This window comes from Tachyglossus aculeatus, chromosome 12 (genome assembly GCF_015852505.1).
Source record: "Tachyglossus aculeatus isolate mTacAcu1 chromosome 12, mTacAcu1.pri, whole genome shotgun sequence".
Lineage (NCBI taxonomy): Eukaryota > Metazoa > Chordata > Mammalia > Monotremata > Tachyglossidae > Tachyglossus > Tachyglossus aculeatus.
Genome location: NC_052077.1, coordinates 14,067,589 through 14,092,925, shown reverse-complemented (window position 1 = coordinate 14,092,925; position 25,337 = coordinate 14,067,589). Strand labels below are relative to the sequence as shown.

The 25,337-nt window shown below is 45.2% G+C and overlaps 1 protein-coding gene across 1 annotated transcript in view; it reads right to left on the bottom strand.

Annotated features, from left to right (window-relative positions):
- Positions 1–24,857, bottom strand: part of NAA15 (N-alpha-acetyltransferase 15, NatA auxiliary subunit) — a 69,883-nt gene extending 45,026 nt beyond the window's left edge. Inside the window, exon 1 of the mRNA XM_038755138.1 lies at positions 24,693–24,857. Within this exon, the coding sequence (XP_038611066.1) occupies positions 24,693–24,746 (54 nt within the window). The 5' untranslated portion in view covers positions 24,747–24,857. The remainder of the gene's footprint in view (positions 1–24,692) is intronic.
- Positions 24,858–25,337: the final 480 nt, after the last annotated feature.

The window sequence follows — 25,337 nt, the reverse complement described above, 5'->3', positions numbered from 1 at the left end:
TGAAAATGATCAAGAACAAGTTCAATTTATCAAAATGCCTATTTTTAGGTCATATTTGGGCTAAAACACAATGGCAAAATTGAGGAACGGACTTCCAATGCGGTACATGTGTCTGGAGCGTTCGTGAAGCAGTGGCAGGAGTGGTTGGGGTGCCTGTATGTGGCAACATACCTAAAATTAATGTGACAACACAAGCTTCTAACATGGGGCCCTGCAAGAATAGAGCCTCGGGGTTAGAAGCAAACTGGCTGCATGGCCTTGTCTTTAAATTATATATTACAAGTTGCTTACTTAAGGTTGGTCTCCCCCTCTAGACTGTAAGCTTGTTACGGGTAGGGAACATGTCTGATTCTGTTGTATTATACTCTCCCAAGCACTCAGTACAGTACTCTGCACACTGTAAGCACTCAAACACCACTGACTGATTTTTAATTTAGTAGTGCATAAGCACTGCCATGTTGGGTCCATCTAGTCCAGTATTCTGACTCTTACATGGCACGGTTGTGTTTGCCGGATGGCCAGTTGGATCATACTCCTAAATTCTCTCTAATAACAAATTGTGGACCTCTCGTTCCTGATTTTATCTAAACTCTTCTTGGATCTAATTGGAATTTTGGGCCTGCACAACTTCATGTGGTAATGAATTCTTTAGGCTTACCATCTGCTGTGGACAAGCTTCCTTCTGTAAAACAACCTACTTATCTTCGGGCTTCAAAGGGGTGGGGTTCCCTAATCCTGGTGTTATGGAACTTGGTGAACAATAACTATACTGACCCTGCCCTCACCCTTCGTGACTTGGTAAATTTCAGCCTGGAAAGGCAGAGAGGAGACATGATTGAAGAACCCTGCTTCAGATCACTGATTCATTCATTCAATCGTATTTATTGAGCACTTACTATGTGCACAGCACTGTACTCTCATAAATATATTTAATAATGTTTATAATAAAATAATAAACAATATTTATTACTCGATTTTACTTAAACATATTTACTACTCTGTTTTATTAATGATATGCATATGGCTATAATTCTATTTATTCTGACGGTTTTGACACGTCTGTAGGTTTTGTTTTGTTGCCTGTCTCCCCCTTCTAGACTGTGAGCCCGTTGCTGGGTAGGGACTGCCTCTATATGTTGCAGACTTGAACTTCCCAAGCGCTTAGTACAGTGCTCTACACATAGTAAGCACTCAATACGATTGAATGAATGAATAAAGGAGCTGCTCCACCCCCCATCACAATCTTGATTATGCCCCTTTTTAAATTGTGGTGATACAGAATTGCACGCAGTTTTCTAGGTACGGATGGTAGTTTCAAATTACAGCTGAGTGCCACATTTTGATGGGTTTTTAAAAAATATATACATATGCATATTCTCTCTCCCTCCCTCCCTCTGATGACTCCATGGCCAAACTGAAAAAGCACAGTTTTGGGGCCAGAAGACCTGAGTTCTAATCCCTGCTCCAACACTTATCAGTTGTGTGCCCCTGGGCAAGTCACTTATCTGGCCTCAGTTTCCTCTACCGTAAAATGGGAATTCAATACCTGTTCTCTCTATTTGACTGTCAAGTGGGGGGGAGAACAGGATACTGACACAAATAGGAATAAATATGGATACAATTTAATTACTTTGGTTGCAAAGGCCGAAGGAGGAAATAGTGTGGAGGCAGGGAGACTTCTACAGTACTCTAAAACTAGTTTAAGTCTAGTTTAAGCCCTTATCGTTTGACTTCTACAGTACTCTAAAACTAGTTTAAGTCTACAAATGATAAGGGCTCTTGATTAGGGGGGTAACTATTTGGATGGAGAGAAAGGAGATGATTCAGATTTTGCAGGGCTTAAAAGTGAAAGTGAAAGCTGGCAGCGATTAGTCCAGGATGACTCCAAAGTTGTAGGCTTATGGGACAGGGAGGATGGTGATATCCACTAAGATAAGAGTACGATGAGATTTAGGAGCAAAGATGAAAAGTTCAATTTCAGATAACGTTGGAGGTGTCGACAGAACATCCAAATGGAGATGTCCTGAAGGCAAAAAAAAAAAAAAAATTGCAGGATTGTGCATTAGGCGAGAAGTCAGGGCTGGAGAGGTACATTTAGGAGTCATTCACACAGAACAGCTCAAAATCTTCATCTCAGCCAAGAGGTCTAACCTCCTCCCAACTTTCCACCCAATCTACTAACAGGTAGCAAAAATAACTTTTCTCCTCTTCAATTTTACCTCTCCATTTCCTCCCCATTATAGTGAGGGTTTTAATGAGTTGTACACTGGTCATAAGAGCAATCAAAACGTACAAGCAGCAGCACAGGACAAAAGTCATGCCCCACAAAAAAAAAAAAAATCAAACTCTAACCACAGAAGAGATTAGAATGCCTGTTCACTGCTGAAGTTGGCTAAGCCTGTGTCCTTCGGTTCATTTTCTGTTTCCTTCCTTTCACCTTACATACCTTTTTCGGTTCTCTCTTCCTGCTCTTGACTTTGAATGCCCTTCCACATAAATTATTCTCTTCTTCTTCCTTTCACTGTCCCTGTCACCATTTATACCTGTGCTCTACTGCACGCTCCTTGTCTCGTCTCATCACTCTGCCTTTTTTCCACAGGCCGAGTCCATTATACCTCCCCTTTTCCTGATCCTTTTAAGCCTGTCCCCCTTCCCGCCTTTCTCCTAGACTTCTTTTCCTCTTTATCCCGTTAGCCATCTGTTGGGGTGTCTTCCACTCTCTCGTTGCTTCTGCCTCTGAAAAACTATCTCTTTTCATCATTTCTACTTTTTCCTTGCACTTGTATACTCATGTGTCTCCTTTGTTTCCTCCCCATTTTTCTGGTCCTTTTCACCCTTTTTGTCAATTTAATAGTCTATAAACCTTCTGGTTGCTCTGCCTCTTCATTTTCTTCTAAGCCTTCGTCCTCCACCTCCCTTTTGGCTTTTTTCTCCCCTCCTCCAGCAGAGAGGCTGGTGTGAAAGATCTTAGCCTGGAAAAACGGCATGGCCTTGGGAAAAGAGCATGGGCGCAGGAGTCAGGAGACCGGAGTTCTAATCCCAGCTCCACCACATATGTGCTTGTGACCTTGGGCAACTAACTTTGCTTCTCCCTGTCCCAACTTCATCACCAAAAGAAAAAAAATGGGGAGGAAATATCTGTTCCCCCTGCCCCTTGGATAGGAACTGAGACTAATCTGGTTGTCAATCTGATTATCCCTGTATCTCCTGGGGTTTAGCACATAGTATGTGCTTTAAAAATGCACTTATTACTACTGCAATTACCGCTATTATTGTTATTATTATAAGTCTTTGCAGGAGGCTGCAGAAATAGAAGCTTGTTGTGCAGACTGGGGCAGGAATTTTTCAACTGGTGAAACATCTGTCCAATTTCGGCTGAACAACAGCTTTCTTTTTTCCTCTCACAAAGCACCATGCAGTACGCTAAGTCCCCCAGGGCACGTCTACACCCTTATAAACTGCTCCCAGGTTGTTCTTCAATCATTTTTAAAAGTTTGCTGCTTCCTTGATAATTGATGCCCAGCTTTCTAAGCCAAAAACCCTTAGGTGATGGTGGAGTAGATATTCTAGCCTTCGCAGCAGCCATAAAATCCCACTCCGCTACCACCAGGGAGTGGGGATTTCTCTGCTTCACCCCAGAACAGCAAAGAATCGGGATGAGGTTGAAAGGCCGATATGTTGGCTGGATTTAGAAGGCTTTTCTATCAAACCACAATTACCTCTTGCTTCTGGAGAGGGCAAAGAAGCAGGAGTTGATTTATGGGGAGGAGCAAAAGTGGGGCAGGAACTTAATTCCCTGCAGTGACTGGAAGGAATGTCGGGCGGGTTTACAGATCCCGGGCTGTGTCAGAAACTAGTTAGTAGAGTGCCTAGCACGTAGTAAGCATTTAATAAACACCAAACAATTAATGTGTGACATCAGTCAGTGGAGCTTACGGTGTACAGAGCACTGCACTAAACCCTTGGGAGAGTACAACAGAACAAGAAGATGAGTACGCGTGATCCCTGCCCTTTACGAGTTAACAATCATCAAGTACGGGAGCCAGACATTAAAATACATTACAGGTAGAGAAGGCAACCAAAGAATAAGGATACGGAACTAAGTGCTCTGGGGAGGATGAAAGGACGTAAGTGCTTAGGAAAGGGTAAAGATAATGTAGAAGAGAGGAAAAAATGGGAGGGGAAGATGAGAGATTAGTCGAGGAAGGCTTCCTGGAGATGTTATAGGCCTTTGAAAACAGGGAGAGTGAGAAAGGAGCAAAGACAGGTTATAGGGAAGAGAACTGATATTATGTATTGTGGTTATTTGCAACCAGAAGTATATCTGTACACGCCTTTCATATAAAAATGTTGCATTTTCCATAAATAAAACCCTTTACACTAAATCGGTTTTGTTACTGGAACGCTGTACACTAGATTTAGATGATTTTCCCCATTAATTGCTATGTAACCATGCCCTCGCTTCACCGAAACTCAGGAATCTTCCTTTTCAGGTTTAAACTAATTTTTACCGAAGCTTCCAGAGTTTAAAAGTATAATTTGTGATTTTCCTTCATTTTCACCCCATGCTGTGATGAAAATCAAAACGGTCCCCAAACTCCAAATTCTACTTCCTCTAAAGGCTGGGAATTTTCGGTGACCTGGCCCAAGAACCCCCCAGCCCTCTGCCCAGTCCTTGCCACAACTGCAGGTGGGCAGGAGAGTGCGATACAAGAGTTCCTGGTGGCCAGGGAACATGATTACCAATCATGCTGCATGGTACTCTCCTAAGTGCTCAGTACAGTGCCCTGCACCCAGTAAGTGCTCAAAAAATGCCACTGATGTGGGGATTACCACCCCAAAATGAATGGAAAGGGGCACCACAAAATCTCAGGGGAGTCCACGCTGCTTCTCTCTGTGCTTTTGTTGCCTATGGAGGTGGTAAGCAACACAATCAATCAATCAATATTTCCCCCAAAGCTCCAGGAATGAAAACCGTTCTTCCGGAGGCCTACACCACTGGGGCGGAAGATAAGGCCTGAGACTAAATGCTGTGCCATCAACCCATTCCCCCCAGAGAGACCTCATGAGAAGCCCTAGAGCCTGTGCTAGACAGAGACTCCAAAATCCTTTACAGTGTCCCTCTGCCTGGGCCCCCCCGTTATTCACTGCTTTTTACCCTGTCTTTCTTGGGAGGAAAATTTCCAGAGGAAAAAAAAATCAGAAGCAAGATAAAAACAAACACTGAAAAGGAGTCTATTCGCTTTGGTGAATATTTTCAAGCTTCATCCTTAACAGAAAACAGAAGCCTGAAATTGGCCAGTACCTGATATCATGCCTAAAATTCATAAAAAGAAAAGATGGCAGGGGGTGAATTGCAGCCTATCACCCTGTAATCTATCCACACCACTGCTTCTGGTAAAACTCATACAAGGTGGTGGAAGGGAACACATTATTATGACTACAACATCTCTTCTAATTCAATGGGCCCTAACTTCCCTCAAGTGCCTTTTTATTTCTTAGCAAACCCAATGGGCTTGTAAGTGATTCCAAAATACTCAACTTCAACCCTGTAATTTTAGGCGTTCAGATACCTTATGACTTTACAGATTTTGAAAATAAATCATTTATCCTAGAAACCTACACTTCCACAGATGTAAAGGTAACTTCTACGTATCGTTATGGAGCACTTGACACTTTTTATCTTCAAGGGGCTCCGCAATACATGCCATATTTCCCATAACAATTTAAGCTAGACCTATTTTACAGATAAAGACCAAAACAGAGAGCTATTTGTTTTTCCAGTACCTTTAAATATAAAACCCAATATTTTTCCTCAAGTTATTCACCCCTGTCTACTCTGTGATCCAAAGAATCAGTACCAGAGCTACAACCTAATTCCCCTATTCCCCTTGCCCACAGCTCTGTTACATTTGAGTTTCCTAAACTCTTTTTGGGTATAACATCTCAATTTAGATAAAAAAACAAGCCACTTTAAATCATTAACAATAAGAACAGAGTTTATTTTAAATGCACGCAAAAACACAGGACCCAGTGAAGTTTTTACGCAAAAAAAAAGCCTGCTTAATCAATTTCCTCTAGCAACATTGAAAAAACTAAAGGACTGTATTAGCTGGGTGAATTTTCAAATATATGTTATTCTTCAGGAAGGGAAAAAACAATTTTAGAGCAATGAAGTCTGTGTGCAGGTTCAAAAGAAAAATCTTAGGCATTTCAGTAAACCGACTCTAAACTGAACATGAGTCAGCAATGTGGTATTGATTCATTCATTCAATCGTATTTACTGAGCGCTTCCTGTGTGCAGAGCACTGTACTAAGCGCTTGGGAAGTACAAGTTGGCAACATATAGAGATGGTCCCTACCCAACAACGGGCTTACGGTCTAGAAGGGGGAGACAGACAACAAAACAAAACATGTAGACAGATGTCAAGTCATCAGAACAAAGGGAATTAAAGCTAAATGCACATCATTAGCAAAATAAATAGAATAGTAAATATGTACAAGTAAAATAAATAGAGGAATAAATCTGTGCAAACATATATACAGGTGCTGTGGGGAGGGAAAGGAGGTAGGGCGGGGATGGGGAGGAGGAGAGGATAAGGGGGGCTCAGTCTGGGAAGGCCTCTTGGAAGAGGTGAGCTCTCAGTAGGGCTATGAAGGGAGGAAGAGAGTAAGGATACAGGGAAATATAAGCAGGAGCACAGCATAGAAATCGAAAGGTATTGAATATGACCCTATTCAGGCAAACTGTAAGGGTGAGAGAAACGAGTGACTAGCAGACTAGGAACCAAATGAATGGGGAATACTTAGTCTGTATTAATTACTTATTTCCTCATATTAATGTCCGTCTCCTCCGCTACACTGTAAGCTTGCTGTGGGCAGGGAGCGCGTCTGCTAATTCTGTTCTATGGTGCTCTCTCAATTGCTTAGTACGCTGCTTGGGAAGGTTGACCCATAACCCTACTAGACCTAAAGGATGAGGACAATCCTGGAGTGAATGCAAGTTCCTTGTGATGATAACGATGATTACGGAATTTGCTGAGTGCTTAGTATGCGTCAGGCACTGTACTAAGCGCTGGGGTGGCTACAAGCAAACTGGGTTGGACAGAGTCCCTGTCCCATGTGGGGCTCACGGTCTCAATCCTCAGTTTACAGATGAGGTAACAGGCATAGAGAAGTGAAGTGACTTGATCAAGGTCACACAGTAGACATGTCGCAGAGTCCGGATTAGAACCCGGGACCTTCTGACTCTATCCACTACGCCACGCTGGGCGGGGAACGTGTCTACCAACTCTGCTGTATTGCACTCTCCACTCGTTGTGGGCAGGGAATGTGTCTGTTATATCGTACTCTCCCAAGCGCTTACTACAGTGCTCTGCAAACAGTAAGCCTTCGATACGATCAGCTGACTTATCACAGTGCTCTGCCCACAGTAAGTCCTCAACAAATGCCATGATTTGATTGAATTTATAACAATATTTATTAAGCGTTTCCTATGAGGTACAAGCTAATTGGGTTAGACACAGTCCCTGTCCCACACGGGGCTCACAGACTAAGTCCCCATTTGACAGATGAAGGAAGTGAGGCACAGAAATGAAGTGACTTGCACGAGGTCACACGGGAGGCAAGTGGCGGGGCTGGGATTAGAACTCAGATTCCCAGGCCCGGGCTCTATCCACGAGGCCATGGTGCTTCTTAAAGGTGCGTCTGAGGGCAACTGTAAAATACAGAGAAAAGATAAAATGGGCCCGCAGACTTGGCAGAGGAAAAAACTCCCCTCGGGGTGGCTGGCTTGGGGAGGAGGCGGTGGTTTAAGGGAGTCTGGAGGCCCTGGTGATCTCAGTGTGTTTCCAGATCCGGGGATGCCCGCGCCCGCCTCTGCATTCAGAGGGAGGCCCTCTGAATTCAAAGAGCTTTTCCAGTGCAAACCCACTGACCAGTGCCAGTCCCCCGTCTGCCTTGTGGGTGGATGGAGGGGAGCTACCCACGACCCCCAGAAAACTTGTTCTGCCACCGATCTGGCAAGATCTGGACGCAGCCCTGCCTGGGGTAGAGGGAAAAGACCATGCGATTCCTACAGCTCTCCTCTAGCCCTAAAATTCCAGTGTCACACACTTATAATGCTGAACTTCACACGGCACGTTTTATTTGCACTGTGGTGGTTTCAAACCAGACAGGCAGGCCTACTTTTAATTTTCAAAAATTGATTCCAGGGCAATTTTTCTAACGTGTTTGTTTAAAAAAGAAAAAAAAGTAAACATTTCTGTGTATTACTGATGCACCTTTTTCTAATAGCATAACTTGCTGTATTGTAGAAACGTGGGTGAAGTGGAGTTCTGAACTGGAAGGGAGAACTCCAGCAAGAAGTAAAATCAATTTATGGCAACTGTAGAACATTACTACTTATAACCTACACATACAGAATTTTTTTTCTGATGTAACTGCTGATATTACACAAATCGGCGAGCCTCCCTGAAAAGGGAGCAATTCTATTCATAAAATATCATTTCGGGGCACTAACGAACCCCGGTTAGATTTGGGTCTTCTTGTGGGATAGCATTAATACTGAAAATGAGAAAGGTAGCAACCTTCTGGTATGGTATGCTTTTGAACAGAACAATAGGATCCCAAACCAATTATGCGTCCCTTGAAATCATTAAATACAACCCATCCTAAAGAAGTCCGGGAACTGGACCTCAATTACCCTTGTTGCCTTTTCAAGGTATAAATCTATGATTACAACAGAACACCATTTTTCCGATCGTTAACGCGGTTCTATCGAGAAGCCAAGTGGTGTGCATGAACTATCTATAGCATGTCGATAAATCTATGATTACAACAGAATACCATTTTTCCGATCGTTAATGATAAATCTATGATTACAACAGAATACCATTTTTCCGATCGTTAACGCGGTTCTAGCGAAAAGCCAAGTGGTGTGCATAAACTATCTATAGCATGTCGAGAATCATCACGGCTCCTCCTCCCACAAAGGAACAGTCAGAGGCAAATGTGTGACAATGTTCTAATACCCTGAACCTGAGGTTATTTTTGCAAGAAAAATTTAGACCTTCACACTCAAATGCACGAACCTAGGACACCTGACGAAACCTTGCAAGAGTCGGGAAAGGTACAGGTACAAGTGGTGCCCCCCAAACTGAAGAAGTTGTTATGAAAATTCCTCACTGGTCATATGAGCACGTTAGAAACTGTACGAGACATTTTGCAGGCCGGGATATAAAATAGGAAGGCTATATTTAGTTTAACCATGGATTCAATTTCCCTCCCCTTAATGGCGAGAATTCTTAATGAAAGCTCAATCTGCAACTAGAGGTGCTTCAATGCAAACAAGAATGGAAGCCCAAACCTCAATATTCCAAGTGAGAAAATAATCCCAGGCGACTCATCTTTTATTAATATACACGATTTCCCTCCATTACAAATCAGTGTGGCCTAGTGGTAAAAGCACAGTATTGGGGGTCAGAGGACCTGGGTCCTAATCCCTGCTCCGCCACGTGGCCTTGGGCAAGTCATTTGACTTCTCTAGACTTGTTACCTCATCTGTAAAACTTGATTTAAGACTCTGCACCCCAAGTGGGACATGGACTGTGTCCAACCTGACTAGCTTTTCTTTACTCCAGCGCTTAGAACAGTGCCTGGCACATAGTAAACACTTAAATACCATAAAAAAAAGATCAAATGCATTGTCAGCATTTTCAAGATGAGGATTTTTTTCCCCTTAAAACCCAGCTTTCTGGTCCTTTCCCCTCCTGCTCCACAGCTTGCACGCTTTGCATCTCCCAAATTAATCTCTTAACCATTCCATGCTCTCTTTCCCCATCTGACCCATTGAGCACACCTGACCCCATGACTGAATTTCCACCTCAAATCGCCAACCGCATCCTTCTCCACCTTAAAATTCTCTGTCTAATCCCCCACCTCCCTGATCTATCATCTCATCAATACTAATAATGATGGTATTCGTTAGGTGCTTACTATGGGCCAAGCACTGTACTAAGTACTGGGATAGATTCAAACGAATCAGTCGGACATTTCTTTAGCTCTGGTGCACATCCATTTCTTTATTCATTTGATCTATTCACTATTTGCCTAATTATAGTACTTATTAAGCACTTACTACATGCCAAAGCACTGTACTGGGGACAATATAAAATAATCAGATTGAACAATCTCAGTCCCACATGGCGCTCACAACCTGAGATATGTTACTTCTTTTTTTAAATCAACTGATTCCAGGCTTTCACTCTTGATCCTACCGCATAAAATTTGTGTCTGCCTGTCTCCGATATCAGACTGTGACCTCAGAGAGCAGGGACTACTATGTCTTCTATTTCTTTTTTATGTTCCCAAACACTTAGTAATACTCTGCCCACAAATAGGTGCTAATTACAAATGACGATGGCTGGGACAATAACATCTGTTATGAGAAACGACGATTCCTGAAATTAGAACACAGTAGGTAGAGAAGTTATTTGGAAAATATGTCGGTACACTGAACAGTGCTTAAAATGTTAAGCTCAAAAATCTACTTTTCTAGGGTCAAAGGAAATTATTTAAAGTGCTTTAAAGTAGTTACTCACAGAATGATGCTAGCATGCTTTGAAAATCATGGTCATTTAACGACTCAAGAAAGTAACTTTAAAACAAAAATTAGAACAGGAAAGCAGCATGGCCTACTGGAGTGTGGTAAAGAGTCGGAGGACCTGTATTCTAATTCCAACTCGGCCACTTGTCTGCTGTGTGAACCTGGGCAAGTCACTTTAACTTCTCTGTGCCTCAGTTACCTCATCTGTAAAATGGGGATTAAGACTGTGATAGACCAATCTTGGGCAGTTTATAGTTCCGTGTCTTCCTATTATGCAAAAAAATCATGGCTTAAGAGAAGATCGACAAAAGTTAATACCCAGAATAAGCAGCACCTGTAACCGCAGGAGGACAAACGGAACCTACTGTGAAGTATGCTAGTTCTCAAAATATTTGTACTGTGGTGAGAAGCAACATGGCCTAGTGGAAGAAGCAGGGGCCTGAGAGTGAGAAGACCTGGGTTCTAATCCCCGCTCGGCCAACTGCTTGCTGTATGACCTTGGGCAAATCACTGAACTTCTGTGCCTCAGTTTCCTCAGCGGTAAAATGGGGATTCAATATCTGTTCCACTTCCTACTTAAAGATTGTGAGTCCCCATGCAGGACCGGCATAAGTTGCAACTTCCTCAGTGCTTGGAACAGTGTTTGACACATAGTACGTACTTAACAAGTACCATAAAACAAACAAACCTAAAGCAGATGACACAGTATTCTGCCCAACTTGAAATCAAAGGCTCATTGATTACAAAATGTCTTTCCTCATTTCCCAAAATTTATACCTATTAAGTATGACTATGAGAGCAAGGACTCCCAAAGCGAGAGCTTCTGGAAAGCTATAATGATCGGTGTCATTTGACATTGTTTTTTCCTGTTATTGGGGGAGGAAAAGCCGGTTTTCAGACTGGAAAAATGGACACAGCCTATTCCAGAACTCCTAAAGTACCTAGGATATAAAATCTGAAGAATGGGGGACTAGACTAAGTTCCCAGATTCAGGTGCCTTTTGTCGACCTGCCAAAATACCTTCACTTTTTTATTCATAGTAAAGTGTGCGTGGGCAGATGAACATATTTTCCTGCAACTTTCTCTCTCAATTTCTCGGTTTTCTTTTCATCTCTGGTTACCATTTTTCACGGAAAAAATTAACTATAACTCCACTCATTCAGTCAGTCGTATTTATTAAGCGCTTAACGTGTGCAGAGCACTGTACTAAGCGCTTGGAAAGTACAATTTCCAAGTTTGAAGTGCTAGATGAGAATTTGTTAAGCAAGGCCCAAACGCCAAACAATCATTTGCAACAGATGACCATTACATGCTCCTAGTACAGGGTTCATTCATTCATTCAATCGTATTTATTGAGCGCTTACTGTGTGCAGAGCACTGGACTAAGCACTTGGGAAGTACAAGTTGGCAACATATAGAGACGGGCCCTACCCAACAGCGGGCTCACAGTCTAGAAGGGGGAGACAGACAACAAAACAAAACATATTAACAAAATAAAATAAAATGTGTAAAAATAAGAGTAATAAATACGTACAAACATATATACAGGTATATATAATATATATATGTATATATATATATGTTTTGAATAAGGTAGGCACTCAGCCAAAAATGGTCAACGTTGGTGATTTTAATTGATTCCAAACACGTCGACCACCAAAAGAGAGGCCGTGTATTAGGTTTTTTTTCTAAATAAACCAATGATCTCGGCACTCAGTGCAAGCTACCATTTGTGCAAATTTAGCGCACTGTCATTCATTCAATCGTATTTATTGAGCGCTTACTGTGTGCAGAGCACTGTACTAAGCACTTGGGAAGTCCAAGTTGGCAGCATATAGACACAGTCCCTACCCAACAGTGGGCTCACAGTCTAGAAGGGGCAGACAGACAACAAAACAAAACACATTAACAAAATAAAATAAATAGAATAAATATGTAAAAAAATAGAGTAATAAATATGTACAAAGGTATATACATATATACAGGTATATATGTACATATAATATATGTTGTCTCTATATGTTGCCAACTTGTACTTCCCAAGAGCTTAGTGCAGTGCTCTGCACACAGTAAGCGCTCAATAAATACAACTGATTGATTGATTTTGAATAAGGTAGGCACTCAGCCAAAAATGGTCAACGTTGGTGATTTTAATTGATTCCAAACACGTCGACCACCAAAAGAGAGGGCGTGTATGAGGGTTTTTTTCTAAATAAAACAATCTTGGCACTCAATGCAAGCTACCATTTGTGCAAATTTAGCGCACTGTCATTTATTCAATCACATTTATTGAGCGCTTACTGTGTGCAGAGCACTGTACTAAGCACTTGGGAAGTCCAACTTGGCAACATATAGACACAGTTCCTACCCAACAGTGGGCTCACAGTCTAGAAGGGGGAGACAGACAACAAAACAAAACACATTAACAAAATAAAATAAATAGAATAAATATGTAAAAAATAGAGTAATAAATATGTACAAACATATATACAGGTATATATGTACATATAATATATATATATATATGTTTTGAATAAGGTAGACACAGCCAAAAATGGTCAATGTTGGTGATTTTAATTGATTCCAAACATGTCGACCACCAAAATAGAGGCCGTGTATTAGGTTTTTTTTCTAAGTAAACCAATGATCTCGGCACTCAATGCAAGCTACCATTTGTGCAAATTTAGTGCACCGCCATTTCAAATGGATTACTTGATTTGCCAAGTCGATCTCCAAAGGAACTACAGGCTACATCTGGAAACCTCAGAACACGCAAGCCCAAACATAAAAAACTTATCTCCCACATACAAAATTCGTCACCCAAACCTGAGGATTGGCGAGCGCCGTTTCCACAACGCTCTTGTTGCAGACACACACATTCCAGCTCAATTCGCAACCAAAACGTGCTACAATATACTTTTTTTTAGCAACGGAGTTGTACAAACGTGACTCTCAGGCCCGTCGACCCTGTACCCATCACTGGAAAAATGGTTTTCGCAGTGCAAGTAAAACTACAAAAAAAATGAAAATAAAAATACAAAGCTCGGTTTAAAACTACCACGGGAAAGCCGTCGAATCAGAATTTTTCACGTCGGCACTTTCTTGCTTCAGTGCCACAGTCGGGTCTAAAGGGGCTTTTTTGAATAAAAGGGATTTGTTCAGCCCCCTCTGCCGAACCGCATCCCACCGGGTCGCTCCTCCCGAGATGATTATTAACAATAGTGACAATGGTATTTGTGAAGTGTTTACTACGTGCCGGGGACTGTTCGAAGCGCAAGCGCTTAGTACAGTGCTCTGCACATAGTAAGCGCTCAATAAATACGATTGATGATGGGGTACGAACAAGGGAATCGGGTTGCCCCACGTGGGGCTCACAGTCTTCCCCTCCGCCCCATTTTACAGATGAGGGAAATGAGGCCCAGAGCAGGGAAATGAGTCGCCCAAGGTCACACAGCAGACAAGTGGCGGAGGGGGATTGGAACTCACGCCCTCTGACTCGCAAGTCCGTGATGGGGGCCGTGGGGAGGTGTGGTGGGAACAGGCGTTTCCCACTCGGGAATTTTTCATTCCCCCATTTCCAGAAATGGGATGGGGAGTGCGGAATGGGAAATCTAAACTGGGAGCCCGCTGTTGGGCCGGGACTCTCTCTATACTTCCCTAGCGCCTAGTCCAGTGCTCTGCACACAGTAAGCGCTCAATAAATACGATTGAACCAATGAGTAGTCCAGTGCCCTGCACGCAGTAAATGCTCAATAAATACGATCGAATGAACGAGTGGTCCAGTGCCCTCCACACAGTAAGTGCTCAATAAATACAACTGAATGATTATTATTATAAGGCGCACGTAGTGGGCGCTCACTAAGTCCCACTGACTGATTCATTTAATCGTATTTATTGAGCACTTACTGTGTGCAGAGCATTGTAATAATAATGATGATGGCATCTGTTAAGCACTTACTGTGTGCAAAGCACTGTAGTAAGCGCTTGGGAAGTCCAAGTCGGCCACAGATAGACGGTCCCTACCGAACAACGGGCTCCCAGGCTAGAAGGCGCACATAGTAGGCGCTCACTAAATCCCACTGATTGATTCATTCAATCGTATTAATTGAGCGCTTACTGTGCGCAGAGCATTGTAATAATAATGATGATGGCACTTGTTAAGCGCTTACTACGTGCAAAGCACTGTGCTAAGCGCTTGGGAGGTCCAAGGCGGCCACAGAGAGAGACGGTCCCTACCCAACAACGGGCTACCGGGCGCACATAGTAGTCGCTCACTAAATCCCACTGATTCATTCAATCGTATTTATTGAGCGCTTACTGTGTGCAGAGCACTGTAATAATAATGATGATGGCATTTGTTAAGCACTTACTATGTGCAAAGCGCTGTAGTAAGCGCTTAGGAAGTCCAAGTCAGCCGCAGATAGAGACGGTCCCTACCCAACAACGGGCTACTGGGCTAGACGGCGCACATTCATTCATTCAATCGTATTTATTGAGCACTTACTGTGCGCAGAGCACTGTACTAAGCGCTTGGGAAGTACAAGTTGGCACATAGTAGGCGCTCACTAAATCCCACTGACTGATTCATTCAATCGTATTTATTGAGCGCTTACTATATGCAGAGCATTGTAATAATGATGATGGCATGTGTTAAGCGCTTACTATGTGCAAAGCACTGTAGTAAGCGTTTGGGAACCACAAGTCGGCCACAGATAGAAACGGTCCCGACCCAACAACGGGCTCCCAGACTAGAAGTCGCACATAGTAGGCGCTCACTAAGTCCCACTGATTCATTCAATCATATTTGCTGAGCGCTTACTGTGCGCAGAGCACTGTAATAATAAAAATGATGGCATTTGCTAAGCGCTTACTATGTGCAAAGCACTGTAGTAAGCGCTTGGGAACGACAAGCCGGCCACAGATAGAGATGGTCCCTACCCAACAACGGGCGCACATAGTAGGCGCTCACTAAGTCCCACGGATTCATTCAGTCATATTTACTGAGCGCTTACTGTGTGCACAGCACTGTAATAATAATGATGATGGCATTTATTAAGCGCTTACTATGTGCAAAGCACTGTAGTAAGCGTTTGGGAACAAGTCGGCCACAGATAGAGACGGTCCACACCCAACAACGGGTGCACATAGTAGGCGCTCACTAAGTCTCACAGATTCATTCATTCAGTCGTACTCACTGAGTGCTTACTGTGTGCAGAGCACTGTGAAAGTAATAACGATGGCATTTGCTATGCGCTTACTATGTGCAAAGCACTGTAGTAAGCGCTTGGGAATGACAAGTCGGCCACAGATAGAGACGATCCGGAAAGAGCACAGGCTTTGGAGTCAGGGGTCATGGGTTCAAATCCCATCTCCACCGTCAGCTGTGTGACTTTAGGCAAGTCACTTCTCTGGGCCTCAGTCCCCTCATCTGTAAAATGGGGATTAAGACTGTGAGCCCTCTGCGGGACAACCTCCTCACCTCGTAACCTCCCCAGCACTTAGAACAGTGTTTTGCACATAGTAAGCGCTTAATAAACGCCATCATTATTATTATTATTTGGAGTCAGGGGTCATGGGTTCAAATCCCATCTCCACCGTCAGCTGTGTGACTTTGGGCAAGTCGCTTAACTTCTCTGTGCCTCAGTTCCCTCATCTGTAAAATGGGGATGAAGCCTGTGAGCCCCACCATGGGACAACCTGATCACCTTGTAACCTCCCCAGCGCTTAGAACAGTGCTTTGCACATAGTAAGCGCTTAATAAATGCCATCATCATTATTGTTATTATTATTATTTGGAGTCAGGGGTCATGGGTTCAAATCCCATCTCCACCGTCAGCTGTGTGACTTTGGGCAAGTCACTTCACTTCTCTTGGCCTCAGTTCCCTTCATCTGTAAAATGGGGATGCAGCCTGTGAGCCCCACCATGGGGCAACCCGATCACCTTGTAACCTCCCCAGTGCTTAGAACAGTGCTTGGCACATAGTAAGCGCTTAATAAATGCCATTGTTATTATTATTATTATTACCCAACAACGGGGTCTCAGGCGCACATAGCAGGCGCTAAGTCCCATGGATCGATTCATTCAGTCATATTTACTGAGCGCTTACAGGGTGCTCCTCCCCGTCCCCATCCCTCCCGCCTTACCTCCTTCCCCTCCCCACAGCACCTGTATATATGTATATATGTTTGTACGTACTTATTACTCTATATACTTTATTTGTACATATTTATTCTATTTATTTTATTTTGTTAATATGTTTTGTTTTGTTCTCTGTCTCCCCCTTGTAGACTGTGAGCCCGCTGTTGGGTAGGGACCGGCTCTAGATGTTGCCCACTTGTCCTGCCCAAGCGCTTAGTCCAGTGCTCTGCACACAGTAAGCGCTCAATCAATACGATTGAATGAATATTTATTTTATTTTGTTAATATGTTTTGTTTTATTGTCTGTCTCCCCCTTTTAGACTGTGAGCCTGCTGTTGGGTAGGGACCGCCTCTAGATGCTGCCGACTTGTACTTCCCAAGCGCTTAGTCAAGTGCTCTGCACACAGTAAGCGCTCAATACGATTGAATGAATGAATGAATGCCAACTTGTCCTTCCCAAGCGCTTAGTCCAGTGCTCTGCACACGGCAAGTGCTCAATAAATACAATTGAATGAATGAATGCCAACTTGTACTCCCCAAGCGCTTAGTCCAGTGCTCTGCACACAGTAAGCGCGCCAGTTGTCAGCTGTGTGACTTTGGGCAAGTCACTTCACTTCTCTTTGCCTCAGTTCCCTCATCTGTAAAATGGGGATGAAGACTGTGGGCCCCCCGTGGGACAACCTGATCTCCTTGTAACCGTCCCAGCGCTTAGAACAGGGCTTGGCACATAGTAAGTGCTTGATAAATTCCATTAAAAAATAAATAAGTAAACAAATAAATACGATTGAATGGAGAGGGAGGAGGGGGCTCAGTCTGGGAAGACCTCCTGAGCGCTTACTGGGGTGCTGAGCACTGTGCTAAGCGCTTGCCAGTTGGATGGAGGAGGCAATTCATTCATTCATTCAATCGCATTTATTGAGCGCTTACTGTGTGCAGAGCACTGGACTAAGCGCTTGGGAAGGACAAGCTGGCAACATAGAGAGATGGTCCCGACCCAACTACACCTGTACTTCATTCATTCATTCAATCGTATTGATTGAGCACTTACTATGTACATTCATTCATTTGTATTTATTGAGCACTTCCTTTGTGCATTCATTCATTCAATCATATTTACTGAGCGCTTCCTGTGTGCAGAGCACTGTACTAAGCGCTTGGGAAGGACAAGCTGGCAACAGAGAGAGACGGTCCCGACCCAACTTCACCTGTAATTCATTCATTCATTCAACCGTATTTATTGAGCGCTTACTGTGTGCATTCATTCAATCGTATTTATTGAGCGCTTACTGTGTGCAGAGCACTGGACTAAGCGCTTGGGAAGGACAAGTTGGAAACACAGAGAAGCGGTCCCGACCCAACTTCACTTGTACTTCATTCATTCAATCGTATTTATTGAGCGCTTACTGTGTGCAGAGCACTGGACTAAGCGCTGAGGAAGAACAAGTTGGCAGCATAGAGAGACGGTCCCGACCCAACTTCACCTGTACTTCATTCATTCATTCAATCGTATTTATTGAGCGCTTCCCGGGTGCAGAGACTGGACTAAGCGCTTGGGAAGGACAAGTTGGAAACAAAGAGAGACAGTCCCCACCCAACTTCACCTATACTTCATTCACTCAACCGTATTTATTGAGCGCTTACTGTGTGCATTCATTCGTTCATTCAATCGTACTTATTGAGCACTTACTGTGTGCAGAGCATTGTACTTAGCGCTTAGGAAGAACAAGTTGGCAACAGAGAGAGGCGGTCCCCACCCAACTTCATTCATCCATTCAACCGTATTTATTGAGCGCTTACTCTGTGCAGAGCACTGTGCTAAGCACTTGGGAAGTCCATGTTGGCAACCCAGAGAGACGGTCCTGACCCAACTTCACTTCTACTTCATTCATTCATTCAATCGCATTTATTGGGCGCTTCCTGTGTGCAGAGCACTGGACTAAGCACTTGGGAAGGACAAGTTGGCAACAGAGAGAGACGGTCCCCACCCAACTTCACTTCTACCTCATCCATTCATTCATTCATTCATTCATTCAATCGTATTTATGGGGTGCTTCCTGTGTGCAGGGCACTGGACTAAGCGCTTGGGAAGGACAAGTTGGCAACATAGAGAGACGGTCCCCACCCAACTTCACTTCTACCTCATTCATTCATTCATTCAATCGTCTTTATTGAGCGCTTACTGTGTGCAGAACACTCGACTAAGCGCTTGGGAAGGACAAGTTGGCAACAGAGAGAGACGGTCCCCACCCAACTTCACTTCTACCTCATCCATTCATTCAATCGTATTTATTGAGCGCTTCCTGTGTGCATTAATTCATTCAATCGTATTTATTGAGCGCTTACTGTGTGCAGAGCACTGTACTAAGCGCTTGGGAAGTCCAAGTTGGCAACAGAGAGAGACGGTCCCCACCCAACTTCACTTCTACCTCATCCATTCATTCAATCGTATTTATTGAGCGCTTCCTGTGTGCATTAATTCATTCAATCGTATTTATTGAGCGCTTACTGTGTGCAGAGCACTGTACTAAGCGCTTGGGAAGTCCAAGTTGGCAACAGAGAGAGACGGTCCCCACCCAGCTTCACTTCTACCTCATCCATTCACTCAATCGTATTTATTGGGTGCTTCCTGTGTGCAGAGCACTGTACTAAGCGCTTGTGAAGGACAACTTGGCAACACATAGAGAGACGATCCTACCCAACTTCACTTCTACTTCATTCATTCTTTCAACTGTATTGATCGAGCGCATCCTGTGTGCATTCATTCATTCAATCGTTTTTATTGAGCGCTTCCTGTGTGCACAGCACTGTACTAGGCGCTTGGGAGGGACAAGTTGGCAACAGAGAGAGGCGGTCCCCACCCAACTTCACTTCTACCTCATCCATTCACTCAATCGTATTTATTGGGCGCTTCCTGTGTGCAGAGCACCGGACTAAGTGCTTGGGAAGGACAAGCTGGCAACAGAGGGAGACGGTCCCCACCCAACTTCACCTGTACATCATTCATTCAACCGTATTTACTGGGCGCTTCCTGTGTGCAGAGCACTGTACTAAGCGCTTGGGAAGGACAAGTTGGCAACAGAGAGACGGTTCCCACCCAACTTCTCCTGTACTTCATTCACCCATTCATTCATTCAACTGTATTTATTGAGTGTTTCCTGTGTGCAGAACACCGTACTAAGCGCTTGGGAAGGACAAGTTGGCAACAGAAAGAGATGGTCCCGACCCAACTTCACCTGTACTTCATTCATTCATTCACTCAGTCGTGTTTATCGAGCGCTTCCTGTGTGCAGAGCACTGGACTGAGCGCTTGGGAAGTCCATGTTGGCAACATAGAGAGACGGTCCCGACCCAACTTCACTTCTACCTCATCCATTCATTCAGTCGTATTTATTGAGCGCTTCCTGTGTGCATTCATTCATTCAATCGTATTTATTCAGCGCATACTGTGTGCACAGCACCGTACTAAGCGCTTGGGAAGGACAAGTTGGCAACACAGAGAGGCGGTCCCCACCCATCTTCACTTCTACCTCATCCATTCATTCAATCATATTTATTGCGCGCTTCCTGTGTGCATTCACTCATTCAATTGTATTTATTGAGCGCTTACTGTGTGCAGAGCACTGTACTAAGCGCTTGGGAAGGACAAGTTGGCAACAGAGAGAGACCGTCCCCACCCAACTTCACTTCTACCTCATCCATTCACTCAATCGCATGTATTGAGCGCTTCCTGTGTGCACAGCACCGTAGTAAGCGCTTGAGAAGGACAAGTTGACAACAGAGAGACGGTCCCCACCCAACTTCACTTCTACTTCATTCATTCACTCACATTTACTGAGCACTTACTGCGTGCACAGCACTGTACTAAACGCTTGTGAAAGACAAGTTGGCAACAAAGAGAGACGGTCCCGACCCAACTTCACTTCTACCTCATCCATTCATTCAACCGTATTTATTGGGCGCCTCCCGTGTGCACAGCACTGTACTAAGCGCCTGTGAGGGACAAATTGGCAACATAGAGAGACGGTCCCCACCCAACTTCACTTCTACCTCATTCATTCACTCAATCGTATTTATTGGGCGCTTCCTGTGTGCAGAGCACTGTACTAGGCGCTTGGGAAGGACAAGTTGGCAACAGAGAGAGGCGGTCCCCACCCAACTTCACTTCTACCTCATCCACTCATTCAATTGTAGTTATTGGGCGCTTCCTGTGTGCAGAGCGCCATACTAAGCGCTTGGAAAGGACAAGCTGGCAACATAGAGAAGCAGTCCCCACCCAACTTCACCTGTACTTCATTCATTCATTCACTCAATCGTCATTTATTGGGCGCTTCCTGTGTGCACAGCACTGTACTAAGCGCTTGGGAAGGACAAATTGGCAACATAGAGAGACAGTCCCTACTCAATTTCACTTCTACTTCATTCATTCATTCAATCGTATTGATCGAGGGCTTCCTGTGTGCACTCATTCATTCAATCGTATTTATTGAGCGCTTACTGTGTGCAGAGCACTGTAGAAAGCGCTTGGGAAGTCCAAGTTGGCAACAGAGAGAGACGGTCCCCACCCAACTTCACTTCTACCTCAACCATTCATTCAATCGTATTTATTAAGCGCTTACTGTGTGCAGAGCACTGTACTAAGCGCTTCGGAGGGACAAATTGGCAACAGAGAGAGACGGTCCCCACCCAACTTCACCTGTACTTCATTCATTCATTCATTCACTCAATCGTAATTTCTTGGGCGCTTACTGTGTGCAGAGCACTGGACTAAGCGCTTGGGAAGGACAAATTGGCAACATAGAGAAACAGTCCCTACTCAACTTCACTTCTACTTCATCCATTCATTCAACCGTATTTATTGGGCGCTTCCTGTGTGCATTCATTCATTCAATCGCATGTATTGAGCGCTTCTGTGTGCACAGCACCGTAGTAAGCGCTTGAGAAGGACAAGTTGACAACAGAGAGACGGTCCCCACCCAACTTCACTTCTACCTCATCCATTCATTCAATCGTATTTATTGGGCGCTTCCTGTGTGCAGAGCACTGTACTGAGCGCTTGGGAAGGACAAGTTGGCAACACAGAGAGGCGGTCCCCACCCAACTTCACTTCTACCTCATCCATTCATTCAACCGTATTTATTGGGCGCTTCCTGTGTGCAGAGCACTGTACTGAGCGCTTGGGAAGGACAAGTTAGCAACAGAAAGAGACGGTCCCCACCCAACTTCACTTCTACCTCATTCATTCATTCGTATTTATTGGGCGCTTCCTGTGTGCAGAGCACTGTACTGAGCGCTTGGGAAGGACAAGTTGGCAACAGAGAGAGACGGTCCCCACCCAACTTCACTTCTACCTCATCCATTCATTCAACCATATTTATTGGGCGCTTCCTGTGTGCAGAGCACCGGACTAAGCGCTTGGGAAGGACAACTTGGCAACACATAGAGAGACGATCCTACCCAACTTCACTTCTACTTCATCCATTCATTCAATCGTATTGATCGAGCGCATCCTGTGTGCATTCATTCATTCAATCGTATGTATTGAGCGCTTCCTGTGTGCAGAGCACCGTACTAAGCGCTTGGAAAGGACAAATTGGCAACACAGAGAGACGGTTCCCCACCCAACTTCACTCCTACCTCATCCATTCATTCAACCGTATTTATTGGGCGCTTCCTGTGTACAGAGCACTGTACTAAGCGCTTGGGAAGGACAAGCTGGCAACAGAGACGGTCCCCACCCAACTTCACCTGTACTTCATTCATTCATTCACTCAATCAATCGTATTTGAGCGCTTACTGTGTGCATTCATTCAATCGTAGGTATTGAGCGCTTACTGTGTGCAGAGCACTGGACTAAGCGCTTGGGAAGGACAAGTTGGCAACACATAGAGAGACGATCCTACCCAACTTCACTTCTACTTCATTCATTCATTCAACGGTATTTATTGGGCGCTTCCTGTGTGCAGAGCACCGGCCTAAGCGCTTGGGAAGGACAACTTGGCAACACGTAGAGAGACGATCCTACCCAACTTCACTTCTACCTCATCCATTCATTGTCGTATTTATTGAGCGCTTCCTGTGTGCATTCATTCATTCAATCGTATTTATTGGGCGCTTCCTGTGTGCAGAACACTGTACTGAGCACTTGTGAAGGACAAGTTGGCAACACATAGAGGGACGGTCCCCACCCACTTCACTTCTACCTCATCCATTCATTTAATCGTATTTACTGGGCGCTTCCCGTGTGCAGAGCACTGTACTAAGCGCTTGGGAAGGACAAGCTGGCAACACAGAGAGACGGTCCCCACCCAACTTCACTTCTACCTCATCCATTCATTCAACCGTATTTATTGGGCGCTTCCTGTGTGCAGAGCACCGTACTAAGCGCTTGGGAAGTCCAAGATGGCAACAGAGAGAGACGGTCCCCACCCAACTTCACTTCTACCTCACCCATTCATTCAATCGTATTTATTGGGCGCTTCCTGTGTACAGAGCACTGTACTGAGCGCTTGGGAAGGACAAGTTGGCAACACGTAGAGAGACGATCCTACCCAACTTCACTACTACTTCATCCATTCATTCAACCGTATTTATTGGGCGCTTCCTGTGTGCATTCATTCATTCATTCAATCGCATGTATTGAGCGCTTACTGTGTGCAGAGCACTGTACTAAGCGCTTGTGAAGGACAACTTGGCAACACATAGAGAGAAGGTCCCCACCCAACTTCACTTCTACCTCATCCATTCATTCAATCATATTTATTCAGCGCTTCTTGTGTACATTCATTCATTCAATCGTATTTATTGAGCGCTGACTATGTGCAGGGCACTGTACTGAGCGCTTGGGAAGGACAAATTGGCAACACAGAGAGACGGTCCCCACTCAACTTCACTTCTACTTCATCCATTCATTCAACCGTATTTATTGGGCGCTTCCTGTGTGCATTCATTCATTCAATCGTATGTATTGAGCGCTTCCTGTGTGCAGAGCACTGGACTAAGCGCTTGTGAAGGACAACTTGGCAACACGTAGAGAGACGATCCTACCCAACTTCACGTCTACTTCATCCATTCATTCAACCGTATTTATTCAGCGCTTCCTGTGTACATTCATTCATTCAATCGTATTTATTGAGCCCTGACTATGTGCAGAGCACTGTACTAAGCGCTTGGGAAGGACAAATTGGCAACATAGAGAGACGGTCCCTACCCAACTTCACTTCTACCTCATCCATTCATTCAACCGTATTTATTGGGCGCTTCCTGTCTGCATTCATTCATTCATTCAATCATATTCATTGAGCGCTTCCTGTGTGCTGAGCACTGTACTAAGCGCTTGTGAAGGACAACTTGGCAACACACAGAGAGACGGTCCCCACCCAACTTCACTTCTACCTCATCCATTCATTCAACCGTATTTATTGGGCGCTTACTGTGTGCAGAGCACTGTACTAAACGCTTGTGAAGGACAAGTTGGCAACACAGAGAGAGACGGTCCCCACCCAACTTCACTTCTACCTCATTCATTCATTCATTCAACCGTATTTATTGGGCGCTTACTGTGTGCAGAGCACTGGACTAAGCGCTTGGGAAAGACAACTTGGCAACACGTAGAGAGACGATCCTACCCAACTTCACTTCTACCTCATCCATTCATTCAACCGTATTTATTGGGCGCTTCCTGTGTGCATTCATTCATTCATTCAATCATATTCATTGAGCGCTTCCTGTGTGCAGAGCACTGTGCTAAGCGCTTGGGAAGGACAAGTTGGCAACACACAGAGAGACGGTCCCCACCCAACTTCACTTCTACCTCATCCATTCATTCATTCAATCGTATTTATTGGGCGCTTACTACGTGCAGAGCACTGTACTGAGCGCTTGGGGAAGGACAAGTCCCCACCTCCCCTCAGCCGTCGTCGTCGTCGTCGTCGTCAGGGGGGAACCTACCAGGATCCGCTTGAAAAGGGCGTTCTCCTTGGGCGGGAGGCTGACGGACGGCATCGTCCCGCTCTTCTTCTTCTTCTTCTTCTTCCTCCTCCTCCTCCTCAGGCCGGTTTCCCGCGGGGCTGCACGGGGCCCCGGCGGGCGGTTCACGTGGTAACCGGAGGGCCCGACGGAAGGGGGCCAAAATGGCGGACGCGCAGGCCTTTCCCACCCGGGTCGCGCCCCCTCGCGCGCAGGCGCCGTGACCCCTTCCTCCTTCCCCCGCCTCCCCGGCCCCGGGGCGTGGCGGGAAAGGCGGGGCCCCCGCCCCGCCACTTCCGGCCGCGTGCACGGGCGCGCGACGGGGGTGGGGGAGGCCTGCGGGAGGGCGCATGCGCGGGCGCGCGAGGGGAGGGCGGGAGGGGGAGGTGTCCGGGAGGGCGCGTGCGCGGGCGCGCGAGGGGAGGGCGGGAGCGGGAGGCCTCCGGGGAGGGCGCATGCGCGGGCGCGCGAGGGGGAGGCCTCCACGAGGGCGCAGGCGCGGGAGCCCGAGGCTTCCATGAAGGCGCATGCGTGGGCGCGCGAGGGGAGGGCGGGAGCGGGGAGGCCTCCGTGAGGGCGCATGCGCGGGCGCGCGAGGGGAGGGCGGGAGCGGAGAGGCCTCCGTGA